Source organism: Corvus moneduloides, chromosome 8 (assembly GCF_009650955.1).
Source record: "Corvus moneduloides isolate bCorMon1 chromosome 8, bCorMon1.pri, whole genome shotgun sequence".
Lineage (NCBI taxonomy): Eukaryota > Metazoa > Chordata > Aves > Passeriformes > Corvidae > Corvus > Corvus moneduloides.
Genome location: NC_045483.1, coordinates 264,698 through 278,550, shown reverse-complemented (window position 1 = coordinate 278,550; position 13,853 = coordinate 264,698). Strand labels below are relative to the sequence as shown.

Below are 13,853 nucleotides of genomic sequence, written 5' to 3'. Positions count from 1 at the left end.
AAAATTAGTGTGTTTGGATAATATGCTCTTTAAAGAGTAAATCCAGCAAAATTGTCTTGTTACTTTCAGCCTGTCAAATAAAGCCAAAGTCACTTTTCCTTGCTCCTTGTTTTTCTGCTGGCTTGAGCTTTGGCATCTTTGATGCAGTTGTCAAAAATTGAACTCGTGTGTCCTTCCTGTTGGCACAGACACATTGTGAATTTTATTTAGGTTACATTTTTAGCAAGAAAGTATTTTTGTGCTGGTATGCATTGTAAGAGAAAGCATACAGTAGTATAATTCTAAGGACACAATAAATGTAGTTCCGTATCAGGTGAATGATAATTTTTGGTCATCCTAGTCAGTAATTTTGCCCTTACTCTGTTATTTTCAGCATTTGGAGCTCTTTTTTTTTCTTCTTTTCCTTTTGACATTAAAACCCAAACAGGTTGTAATAAATTTTCCGTATTCATTATTCAAATGGTAAATATCTGGTTTTTCCTCCTATGATAAATCTGTGTGGACAGTAGCAAGTTTGGAAACAAAGATCTGAAATCCAAAATCCAGAACTTTTGATACTTGCAGGTATCACAGAGAAAGGTGTCACTTAAAGAAAAAATAGAGTAGATGCACTAAGCCGGTTTTTGCTGTATCTGGCCAGTGGGAATAGAATTGTGGCTGTTTCAGAAGAAATGCTGCAGGTAAAGCCCTGAGGATTCCTGGGGGGGTTTTAGCCAATTCTTTGCCCACACAGTCCCTGTCTGGCAGTGTGGATGTGGATCATGACAGTCTTGTGGCACTCAGAGCCTCCACTTCATCTTCACTAAGGGCTTTACTCCTTTTTGCCTGTTTTCCATTAACAGGATCTCCTGGAGCTGCCCTGTTGGCCACTGTGTCTTTCTAGTAGGATGTAAGTTCTGTAAGCACAGGCAAGGTTGGGTTTGCTGCAACAGTCCCACTCCCAGGAGAGCATGCGTAGTTAAACATGTGATGCAAGAAAAGAGAATGCCTCTTAAAAAAGAAATTACTGCAAATAACTTGTTGCCTGCTTGATTTTGCTCAGAAAGTGGCTTTACATGAGAATGTGCAGAGTGCATCACGTTCTCATTGAGTTATATTTCTCTCTTTACTGTAATTTATTCCTTAGAGAGCCTGGAGCTGGATGAAGATAACTCATTAGTGTCCAGCTAAAGGTGACACTGACATCAGCATCCATTGTGGTCTGTGTCTTTTCAAATCTCCTATCCTATAGCCATATCTTCTAGGATGGCTATGATTCAATTAAGAAGAATCTATATGGGCTGTTGATCCAATTCTTATTCATTTGCAGAGAAATGAAAATAAATTGCTATTGTGATTTTATTTACAATGCTGGCTGTGAGCTGATAGTTATAAAATGGAGAATGGTTTAAAGAGCCCCATTCTGCTCCCAGTGGAGCCTACAGGCACCAGGCCAGTAACCACCTTGGAGATTTTGACTCCCATAAGATGGGAGCACTGTGGAAGGAGGTTGTGGGCTCTGCATCCTGTGTTCCATGTCCTGGAAAGACAGATCATCCCTGACAGGGAAATACTCAGATGTGAGGGACGGTGCTTCCAGCCACTGGTCTGCCTGTGCAAGAGCTGGAGCGGTTGTAGCTGGCGGGGCAGACATTGTTCATGGCTGGATAGGTCAGTCCATGTGGCTGCCTCACCTGTTGTGGAGCTTCTTTATCTTCATTCCGTTAGTGTTGGGTTTCAGATGCAACCAAGATGAGTCCGTTTCTCACTCCAACAAGGAAATGGGTCCTGCTGCTTTTATATCCACTAGAATTTTCATTGTTCAAACCTAATGTTGACAGCTCTTAACTTTTTTGATCACCGTGCTCTTTGGAATTCTCGTTAGCACTTCAAACGTGTCTGTCCTCACCCCTCGTTTGTTCTCTCTCTTAGCTCAGTGCTCCACTATAGTGTGATTTTCAAAGGGATAATGTAGAATTGGTTGCTCTTGAGCTTTTCTCAGCATCAAGCATTGTTTAGTCCTTTTGTTAGTGAATTCTCTCTGGGTCTGAGCCATTTGCATTGCCCTTTTCTAGAAACATTTGGGTTTATTTTTAATTCACAGTCCTCTTGAGCCCAGCTGTTACCCAGGCCCGGATGGTGGGAGTCTGCAGGTCTCCATCACTGGCAGCTCTCTGGATGACATGGCTTGTGTCCTGTCACCATCTGCTGCCCATGCAGCCATCACAGGAGATGGAGCTGGAAAAGATGCTTGTTGTAGGTCTGGGAAGACCCAAATCTGGCAAAATTCCTCAACCATCGCACTGCCCTTTCTATCAATGAGCTGTTTAGGACAAAGTGTCTTCAGTCTGAGTTTCTCTAGATGCATAACAAAAATACTTACCTCAACCTTAACAATTAATGGATCAGTATCCTGTTGCCATATATCCTGGTTATTTCTGTCTCACTATTTGCACTTTTGACACTAAGTGACCACAGGATTTTGGCTTAGGTCCCCACATCTGAGCCCCACAGAACAAAAAGCAGGAGTTGGGATGTCTTTGGCCTCATGCAGAGAAAGGTAGGGCAGTTACCTGCTGTCTGCTGAGCTCCAAGTGTCACCAACACTGAAGAGCTCAGAAATTATGTGGAAGGATGTTAATATTCCATGATAAAGCAAAGATTCAAAAAGACATATGGTTTCTCTGGTTTCTTCTTGTAGTCTTCTCTTGTATCAGCTGAAGAGCATGAAAATTTCTTTGTATGCTAACACCGGAGCTGTAGTGCTGTGTTGTCCTGTAGCAGAATTGACAAGTCCTTACATCATTATCCAGGGCTGCTATTTCATTAGGCGAATGTCAGTGTCAGGTAAGATCATGGGTTTGTCAATATAATGAAAATACCAGTCAAGTGAGGAAAAAGTCACAATTTTCCAGCTCTAAAAATTGATTTTTATTGCTCTTCTTGTAATCCTTTCTTTGGATTAAGTATTTATTATTGATGTGGTCTTTCTTTTAATCTTAATAGCTGCTGACATTGTAATTAATTTAAAAATACAACATTTTTGCCCAAATGGCACTATATTGAAATTAAAAGTGAACATCACATATTAGTTAAACAGCCCTGGCAAATGTCTTGAGTGCTAAGATGATTGCCTAAGCTTCTTGACAATTCCCTTCATCTTGCTGTATGGTGCTTGACCTTTTGAGATATTTTGGTGTTATTAATAGGTTTTAGCTATTATATCAGAAAGAACAAGGCACAGAAATATCATAAACTTTATCTTTTTAATGACGGCACTACACCACCTTGGGCATGCCAATGAAGGCACTTCCATTATGGCTTTTGAGGCACACTTAAACTATCAGTCACCAGGTAATGTGTACTCAGAATTGATAAGGATTTTTCTGGAATTTGAAAATTTGATATTTGAAATTGCAAAAGGGTGCGAGCTGCAGAAGGGAGGTGATACACAGGAGAGGACAGGGTTCTGTTTCAAAGCTGTCTCTGAAACCTCTGCTGGAGGGAACCAGTTCTCAAGGTGGAGGTGTTTGAGCTGATCTCTGAGTAAAACTTAAAAAAGAAAAAGCAGTGCAGATAGGAACAGCAGAAATCCAACCGGCCACACAGCAATCCTGTGTCTGCGTTGGCGTAAGCCAAAACCTAGTATTTACATTCTCTTGATCTTCAGTTCCCTGATGTGGCTGTAGCGGGAGACAGGTTTCAATGTTGTCGTTCCTTAACTTTCCACCAGAAGTCACTGCAGGAGCTGTTACTACCTCTGGCATTATAGATCCGTGGAAAAGGTGTGTATAACCTTGTTATCCATAGGTCACCTGCCACCTCCCAACCAGCTCTTGGCTTCTGCCAACAGGATGGCCAAGTCACTTTTCCAAACATTCCCCATTGGGGTGGGATCCTGACTGGACAAGAAAGGTGAGTTGATCATGCCTTTGGTGCAGTGACTCCTGCCATGGACAAGGTCCGGGCTCCTGTACCGCGCGCAGCGAGTGCCCCACGTGTTCCCTGAACGCTTCGCCCAATGTGAGAGAGGGTTTTCACAGCCCCTGTGGGGGCAGAGCCCAGCGCTGCTTTTGCTGTCTCAACTCCAAACAGAAGCTGTGGTTCCAAGCTTTGCACAGGTCAGCAGTAAACAAGGTGAGCAGTTTGTTATGAGAAATGATGATCGTACCAGGAATAAACTGATCCTCTCGTCTTGGTGTGTCAGCTGTGATCCTCATATTCCTTCACTTCAGAGAGGACATTTTATACAGGCAGTCACGTGTTAAGGTCCCTTGATTCTATGTCCTTTGTAAAAGCTTTTGTGTCTGTAACTCCCATGTGCAGATAATGCACAAAAATAAATAGATTGTGGAGAGATAGTATCTTACCCCAGTAGTTGTACAAGAAAGATGGAAGGGCTCATATTAGCTGGTATTTATCAGCTAATTATAAAAATTTGCTCACTGAATAAAATATGGCTTGACCTTTAGATTGTTTCTTCCCAAGAAATGTGACAGTGTCCCTCCTTCTCCCCCATTCAGCCTGCTTGGCAGAGCTGCACGGTTTTTGTTTTGTTTTGTTATGTTATTGTTGTGTTTAAAAAAAACCAAAACCCTCAAACCCTTCTTTTGAGTGCTGTCAAGTTAGGATGAATTGGCCAGGGAGGCATGTTTATAGACTGTGTGAAGAACTTTGTCTTTGTGTGGGAATGCTGGTGACACTGGTATGGCTTGCCTGAATGAACTGCGATGACGCGGCTAATAAGGTGTCCTGCTGAGCGTCGCTGCAGCCTTTCTCAGACCTCCCACCTAATGCCATTCAGCTCCAGCTCAGTGTAGCTAATTTTTCCCATTCCCTCAATTCTTTAGGCCTCCTTACAAACAGAAAAGTCAACTTTCACACCGAGGAGAAGATAAGTGCTTTAGGAAATAATCGTGTAAACAGAATGTTACCTTCTGACCTGATGCTGATACCTTGGTCTGGGACAAAACCCAGCTGGCTATTGCATTCGACATGGCTATTAAAGGAATAATGCTGCTGATCCTCCTTACAAAGTGCCCTGAGAAATGGTTTAGCCAAATCACAGTGCCTCTTGTCACACTGAATCATGTTCAGCTGCTCTCTTCCATGACCAAATTGTTGATATTTAACTGCTTTCTTGTCTTCTCCATTCTGTGGAGGGGGGACAGTATAGGAGGGGGGAAAGTGTGAAAGCAAGGGGAAGTTGGTCCTATAATTTTCTGGCTGAATTTCGGTGCTTTGAAGTGTGTATACAGTGCCCATACAGCATTTATAGAAGAGGGGCATTTCATCAATTAACTTTACTTGTAGCTACTATAATGAGTACTTTGAAATAAATTGCAAAAGGATTTCAGTGGTTCCAATAACACAGAATTGTTCACTTTAGGACTGCACTGAACGCTGTTGCGTGTAGCAACTGAAATTAATAAGTAGGCCCAGATTTCCAGTAGGATTGAGAAGAGGAACCTCTGCCTCTTCCTTCTTTTAGTCTTGGTAGGGATCTGACATTTCCTAAGTGACTTTGGGAAAACTTCGCCTTCACAGTCCAGGTAGCTGACACTGCCACCCAAGCTGAGAGGTCTGTCCTTAGGGCAGAGGAATTTGGGGTGCCCAGGCTCCCAGAGCAGACCCTGAGCACAGGCTTCTGCCGTGGCATTTGTGTGACCTCTCCTTCAATCGCCTGTGCTCGGTCCGGCCCCGCTGCCGTCCCAGCCAGGCTGGTCAGCCCAAGCTGAAGCTGCACAGCTCAGGGAGGTCAGAGGTTCCTCATAATTCACCTGATGCTCCCAGAATAACAGATGGTTGTGTCACAAGACAGCGTGTCAGGGTCTGCCATGCCAAAAGCTCTGCTGAGGGAACGAGGTTTGCTTGAAGCCTGACTGAGACAGCAGAGCAAGGATGTCTCCATTGCAGCACAGGAGCTTCTTTCTGGGCCTGTAAAGCTCTTGCTGATTCCCAGAGTGAGCCAAATTGCAGCTGTTAGACCAAAATAAGAATTATATGTATTTATTTTGCAGCAAAGAAATTGCAGCAGTAATTTAGTGTTAATTTGCAGTGACAGTCAAGTTTACTCCTTAAAAAAGGTACAAATCATGGATTTAAAACATTTGTCAAAACATTTCAGCATAGAGCTAACTTGGACTGTAAACTGTACTTGAAAGTAACAATTGCCTGAATGTTTCCTTCTTTTACTGCCCTGTCATGGCTAAAAACCTGTTCGGCTCTTTCATTCAACTTGTCTGCCACTTCTCAAAATACAGCAAGATGTGAAGACAAACACTAATCCATCCAGTGCAGAAGACTTTCAGTGTAGTGTCATCAATTAAAAATGTAGAATTAGTTTTAAACTATTATTAAAATATATTAAAATAATTAAGGTAATGTGTTCCAGGTGTGAAGAGTCTGTTATCAAGGACTCCTTGTGCAATTACATATTCTGTGTTTTTGGAACTGGTAGAGGAGAAATCATCTGTGGTGTTTATAGTTGTGTGCTCTAAAGTTTACCAGGGACATCAGTAAGCCCAGGTGGGAGCATGCTTTTTTCCTAGTGCAGCTGATTTGCCAATTTGTTATATTGATTTCCAAAAACGTGCAGAAGATCTTTCTTTGGTATGTTTTAAATGTGAGCAAACTCTTTTCCCATAAGCGATTCCTTCTGGAGCAAGAGCAAAGGATGAGAAGGGTGAATGTGTTCTTCCACCCTTTTCAAAATGAAGACCTCTTTCTGGAAAGGAAAGGCTGGCTGTCATCTGTTGGAAGAGTTTTCTGTTTCATTTACATTGAAGTTTTGGATCCACTCTGAACCCCTGTCCCCTCCTGATGGCCCTGCCACAGGTCACAACAAGCAGCATGGCCAGCGAAGGCATTGATGATTTGTTGTGTGTGCTGGCATGTGGAAATGTGGAAGGGAAATACCTGTGCCTTGTGTACAGTCATGAAATTTTTAACTGAGTCACCTGTTTTGTCATAAGCTATCTAAAATTGTACAGGAATAGAGCCTTCAAGTCTGCTGAAACCCCTTGGGATGAGCTGGTAAAAGGTGTTAAAGGAAATCGCACTGGGTCCTCCCACTAAAACCATAGGATTTATGCTGGTGACATGGGTTGGCTGCATTCTTTTTATATGGCTCAGATTTATCACTTCATTGAGTGATTCATGGCAGCATTTTTAAAGGAGTATTTGATTCGTGGTTAAAGGAAGGATATTTTTTAGAAACAAAAAGCAAAGGAGAATGACATAGATTTGGAAGCCTTCCTAGTTTTTCTGCAAGCACTCATTCATTTTTCAAAAAAATTGTCTTCTGAATTCTCAGTTGCCTCTACACATGTTGAACTGTACATATTTGTGGTTTAGAACATGGAAACACAAGAAATGGAGGACTTTTGTTTAGCTCTCACCCCAGTCCTAACACTTTTCCCTGTGTCCCTGGCCAGACTGGCTGTGTTTGCAGCGCCCCATTTCTGTCCCAGTCCCCTCAGTGACAGGCAGCTTTTCTGCATGTTCCCAGGGGAGGGGATATTGCTGTACTCTTCTTTATTGCCATCTCCTTTGCGGACTTGTGGTCTGACTCTGAAAGCACAGTCGGGAAAACTAGTTCTCGTGCCATTGATTCAGGGCAGTTTTAGGCACCAGAAAGTGTTTCAGCACAGAGCTATCAGAGTTCCAAACTGCAGAAAGAGGTCTAAGATTTGGGATCTCTTGAACTAATAGTAAGTTCCACTTACTAATAGTAAATAATGGCAAGGACAGTAGCTTACATACATGTATTAAGTTGAGTCACTTAACAGAAATTTCATTGTTAAGTACCCCACATCACTTAGTAAGTACATAAATGTGTGCGTCCTTTGCTGTGCCACTGTTGGGAATTTTCCTGTACACCTGAATTAATTTCACCACCTGTGAAAAGAGATGTGTCAGAAGCCACTTGGAGCATCATTCTGAAGAAGTAACATTTGGATTCTTACTTTAGTCTGTCATGAGACACTCTTTCTAAAATGTCCAACAAGACAAGCTACAGGGGGAGAAACTGGACAAAATTATAAATTGTAGAGCTGGCATTGATTTGTATGCAAATCATGTTTAAATCAGGTAATGTGCAGGACTATGAAATGACTGAGTTTTAATTAATTGATCAGAAGCAGACTAATCAGCTGGTTTGTTCATCAGTTTGGAGACATTTTTACAGACTATTTTTGGAATAGTCTGTTTATTTGGAAAATCTGTCTTTGCATAATAGAATCACAGGCATGGTTCTCATAGTCGCAGTTTGTTTCAAGAGGCCTTCAGTGGACCTTGATGTCATTCCTGCAATATGTCATTCCTGTGTCAGCAGTAAATGGCAACGAGCAGAGCCAAAGCTGATACATGAATCGGGACAGTTGGCAAAGCAAAATCAGTTGTTCTGATGTGCAAGTTGTGGATCCGAATTTGCAATGATGGTGTTAGCAAATGTGGCAATGTAAATGGTTTAACTTTTAAGTTCTCATTTTCCTTCAATTTTCCACGAGGGCACTAATCAAATTAATGTTTTGTGCAGGTCAGGAGTGACAGGTTTTTCTCAGGGCTCACCGGGAGCTGACAGTGGGCAGTATTTATTAACAGTGCCAGCAGTAATCTGTCAGCTAAATGGAGGATTGGAGATATTCATAGTGGAAATGGATAAGTCTTTGCAAGACATTTTCTTCAAATGATCAGTGTCTTAGGCCCAATGCACATAATTTCTTCCATAGAATAATATTCCTTACGTAATAGATTACTGTTGACGAAAACTGTGAGATGTTTTCAGAGGAGGAGCAGTATCTCATTACAGATCTAGTATTACATCTTTCCTTACAGCTTTGAGAATAAATGGATGTAATGCATTAGAACTTGTAAAGCCATCTGAAACAAGTGCCTCCTCATGGAGCAGCAGTGGCTCCTGATTGCTGGATAATGCTTTACCTGTCTGTGTGGGCCCTGCCCCAGGTTCACCTGGAGTTTCTGACAGTGTAATGCTTACATGTTTATGTATTCCCAGAATGTTCACAGCGTATTGCCTGTGTTTGTTCCTTAGTTCTCACATCTTGCACACCCAGGGGGGTTCTGTGCATTTAGTGTGCATAAATACTTCGTGGCTGTGGCACTCAAGTTTTGGATGTTTCATACCTTCCTCAGCCACCAATAGATGAATTATATTGATTCCTGGTTTGAAAATAAGCATGACTTGGTGCATTTCTAAATGCCAAGATCTCTAGAAGCTGCAAAACTGCATATTGTTGAGAGTACCTCACAAATGTTATTAATAATAGATTGTCTAATAATATAATGACAGTTTTTAATAACACAGGATTTGAAAGATGGATAGTAATGCCATATCTCCCTGGGCAGGACGGAGCAAAGGCTTGAGGAAAAAGTCAATCTTCACTCCACGGCTGGAGCAATTACTTGTTAGGTGTTAGCTACAGCCTCATCAAAAATCTGCCATGAACAACACAGAGAGCTGTCTTGAGAGAACTGTAGCCAGTCTGGGAACCTCAGGGATGCTCAGTCTGTCAGATGGGATGGTTGATGTCTAGCCCTACCATGTCACTTCTCATGTGGTTCTCAAAGTAGCCAAAAACACTGGTAACATTACTTATATATCAGTAAACTCAAACATATTCTGAACTCACCGCTAATTCAGCATTCCTAATTCTTACCTGCCCAGCCCAAAGCCATGTCCTTAAACTTGCCAAGGTGTGAAGGACCTCCATGATACCCTCAAGATTTCTGTGGTCCCCAAATGCCACTTCTGCAAGATTTGTATGAACTGCTGCAAATATGCTTTCCCCCAGCTTGCTCTGTCACCCAGGAAGAGGAAATCAGATGCACTCTTGTACAGGGGCTGGAGATAGAATTGCCTAAGCAAAGAAAATCAACTGAAAAATACGGTTAATATATTGGTCCAGTATAAACTGGTAGTTTTGATGGTTCCAGTAATTATTTCTGAGACTGTGCTTAAGGATAATGTGTGTGTTTGTACATTGTTGTATGTATGTAAAGCCGAATGACAGGTTTGTTGTTTTCATTTTTTTCCAGAATTATAGATCAGCGGTTTGAGAAAGTTTCATATTTTGTCTTTGGAGATTTCAACTTTAGACTGGATGCCAAAGCAGTAGTAGAGGTAGGACTTCTCTTTTTCTTCTGTTGTAGACTCTACCAGGTTTGATTCCTCAATTTTTTTCCCTGTAGAAAAGCTAAAAGTGACTTAACAAAGTAATGTTAATATTGACATCAGACTTAGCCAAGACTACTTTTAACAGGAACATCCAACAAGTAACTAACATTGCGTGATTGTGACTTTTGCCATCTCCTTATAGCTCACAGTGAATCAGAATAATTTCCTGCAAGCAGAGGAAGTACTGCATTACCTTCCTACTCTGAGGAAAAAACAAGAGGCATTTCCTAAATGTCTGTGATAGAACTCCACACTTTAAAAGTACAGGCAGTCATCAGTACAGACCTTTGTCCCAGTAGCATCTTGATGTGGAAGGGTGACTGGGAGATTTGTATAAAGCCAAAAGAATGTACTAAACCTTTTTGATTATGAGTTAACTTTGACTTGAATGCTGAAGCTCCAGGTAACATGGTTTCGGAAATAATACCCAGGTTGAAAACCAGTTTAATCTTACGGTTTTCCCACTTTAATTCTCTGAGGTACTGCAATGTTTTTTTGGTATTCTTGAGGGTCAGCATGTATCTTTTGAGCCAAAAGTTTTAATTTTGTAAATGAAGCTGTGGGAAATGTCCTGTGTGCCAAAGGCTGGCTTTCCCCCATTCAGTGGTACAGTGCTCTTCTCCTTCCTTATGTGATGAGTACTCCATCTGTTGAAAAACAGGAGTTTGATGTTACAACATTGCATATGAAACCAATAACTTCTTGGAATCCTTTCTATAGTGCATTTAGCCAACAAGCTTAAAGCATAGTTGAAATGAAAGTCAAGTCACTAATTCAGAATATGCAGCTTCATACTGCATGTGTTAAGGGTTAAGAGGTGCTCTGCTATCCTGTGGCTGCCTTGGTTATCATCAATGTTCAGAGATCACTTGATTTTGAACTATTATGCCTTTTTTCTTCACTAGTGATGTGATAGTGTTATTGATAATGTTCCTGTCTGAGAACACCCGTCAGTCACACTGCAGCAGTTATCTCCTGCACTCAGTACTGATGAAGGGTGCTCCAAGTTTTTCCTGACTTACACACTGCCAGCAGTCTGCAGGACTGAAACTGCAGAGGGTGTTTGCTTCAATACCAATAGATTAAGATTTCTACATTTCTATCTGTGAGTTTCAAAATGATCCCCATCAAACAAAATACTGTCACTAACCCCAAGTGATGGAAACTGAGTGAGCTGCAGAACAAGTAGGGTGAACACAGTGGGTTCTGAGCCTGACACAGTACTCAGCATCCTGGGAGTGCTTCCCCCCTGCCAGTTAATGTTGCTGCATGCGAGCACAAAAGGTGTAATTGGAGGATGAATCAAATTCATTTTCTCATTCTTCCTACCTAAGGTACAAGCCTGTGTGAGTGTACAAAGCACTAGAATAATACAGATTTTCTACTGCTTTTTTGGAGAAGTAGTATAGCCCAGTAATCAGAACTTCGCCCAGCCATTCTGCAATGTTAATTAGGCATAACTGAAGTTGATCCAGAAACTTCCACTTACACTTTATACATGGACAGCTAAAGTCATAGGAAGTTTGTTCTGTAGTGTTCTGTACTTGGTGCAGTTTATAAATCAGTATGTCAGCAGACCCCAAAGCTTTAAGAAACAGTTGTCTCGTGTGTCTCAGACTGCCTCTAGGCACCAGAACAGTCCTAAGGGAGTTAACAGTCAGCATACAGCACTGGCAGTAAGGTCTGGCTCCTAGGTGACAGACCAGTTCCTAAAGTATAATTTGGAAGGGCAGAGCTATAGGCCAGTTCTAAAGGGAATTGTACTAGGTAGGACTTGGTGGTCTGATTGTGTTTAAGATTCAGGCCGAAATCACAAAGTAGCTTGTAAAGGGTGTGACTCAAAGGTGCCATTTCTCTGGAGCTGGCTGAGTGCTGTGACCAAGGCCGTGCACAGGTGGCAGTGGCAGAACAGGAACAAGAGCAGCCAGAGGTGCTTCTGTCCCAAACGCTCAGTACCAGCCCCAGGGTGAGCCTGTGCTAAGCTGGGAAACTCCCATTCCAAAGGCTATCCCAGTCCCTTCTGGTATTTAAACGTGTGCCCATGTAAATGGGTATTAACCACTCTTTGGACTATTCAGCAGTGGAATTAATACTGGGAATTGTAAGGGTTAATCCATTGACCTGTCATCTTTGTGTATGTTACGAGATTTATCTCTGCTTTTCTTGCTGACCTTTTGAATTCCCTCTTGAGACCACAGTTGCTGAACGCTTGAACACTGAGATGCTACAAGCAATACTTGTGTTGTGTAAATGCAGACTGTGGTTACATCAAACACAGAGGATAAAGTGTGTTTCTAAAGAATTTCCCAATTAAGCCATTTAAAGGGAGAATCTGAGAGCTGTTCAGAATGTGGAGTCCAGACCCTGACATGCAGTGTCCTAAATCAGATGCAAAAAATGTTGTATTAATTCATAATTAATAGACTATAAATCATTAATATATAATTTATTGAACACTTACGGGAGCTTTAATTTAAAGTCACATTGATTTCCTTGCTAGGAAAATGTGCTTTCCTGTTGTTGGTGTAATCCAGGGGAAGGTTGTTACTGCCACATGGGCAGTGCCAGGAGGTGCTGTTGCTGAGACAGCACCAGTGAATCTCCCAAGTGTGTTTGCTGGTCAGTTCCTGATCTGCTTTGGCAGCATCACTGCGGCCAGATCCCGGCACATCCCGCCGGGCCTGTGCAGCCGAGCTGGGGGGGCCAGTCTCTCTCCTTAAGGAAGGTGAATGCCAGTGCTTTATCATTGTAAAACATCCAGGAAATCTTCCATTAGAGTCCAGCCTCTTGGAAGACACCACCCTGTTCAGCCAGCAAAAATAATCCTTGTAGTTACAAAATGTATTTAATAAGGCAGTAACTGCAGAAGAGAGATGTACATTTCCTCAGGTTTTGGTCACTTTAAGGTATGCTGTAAGACCTGAATTTTCTGTCTGACAGCCAGCTAAATTCATTTAATCCTATATTGGCAAAGGTGGCTGAGGATTTGCTGCTGCTTAAATTCAAAGTTTTGCCTACTGAATTTTGTTTTTAAATGCTAGACTTTTTTGGGTGTTACAGCATTCTGATAATTTGCCCACTGCTTCCAGATTATCTTCCGGCACCTCTATTCCCAGCATATATGGAAGTGTTTGCAACATATAAAAAATTACACAAACTTTTCTATTGGTCCAACTATGAATTCTAGTCTATATCTATAGCTTATCTGCCGTGTCTCTAGTACAAGTATTGTCACAGCCTTTCACAGAAGCATAGATTTGTGATGTTTCTTTGTGTAGGAGACAGCTTTCCTAGAAGTTTTCCAAAAGTTCTGCTCTCTCCTTTTAAAGCTAACACAGGTCACTGTAATCTTTGCACTTACCAGAAGTACTTTGTAAATTTATCGTTGCACGTGTGACAAAGGTGCTTGTTCTGTTTCTGGAAAATTATCTTCTAAAATTCAGTAGAAAGGAGATTTGATGAGGTGACTTTAAAGAAATGTGCAGCAGCAGTGAGATACACTGTAAGCTGAACTTGAAGAATATTCCAGAAATTAAATCATTATTATGAGTTAGTGTTTTGGTTCTTAAAAAGGTTATACATTACATGCTTGAAAGTTCTGAAATAAGACAACTTGGCTATCACCTGAATAAAACCAGGATACTAAAATCTCTGAACACGTTAAGAATAAGAAGGG

At 41.6% G+C, this 13,853-nt stretch overlaps 1 protein-coding gene across 4 annotated transcripts in view; it reads left to right on the top strand.

Moving 5' to 3' along the window:
• The window catches only part of INPP5A (inositol polyphosphate-5-phosphatase A), a 194,689-nt gene that overhangs the window by 119,467 nt on the left and 61,369 nt on the right, over positions 1 to 13,853 (top strand). For all 4 annotated transcript variants that reach the window (XM_032116093.1, XM_032116092.1, XM_032116095.1 and 1 more), the window contains exon 9: positions 10,039 to 10,123. In XM_032116093.1, coding sequence (XP_031971984.1) covers positions 10,039 to 10,123 — 85 coding nt within the window. The remainder of the gene's footprint in view (positions 1 to 10,038; positions 10,124 to 13,853) is intronic.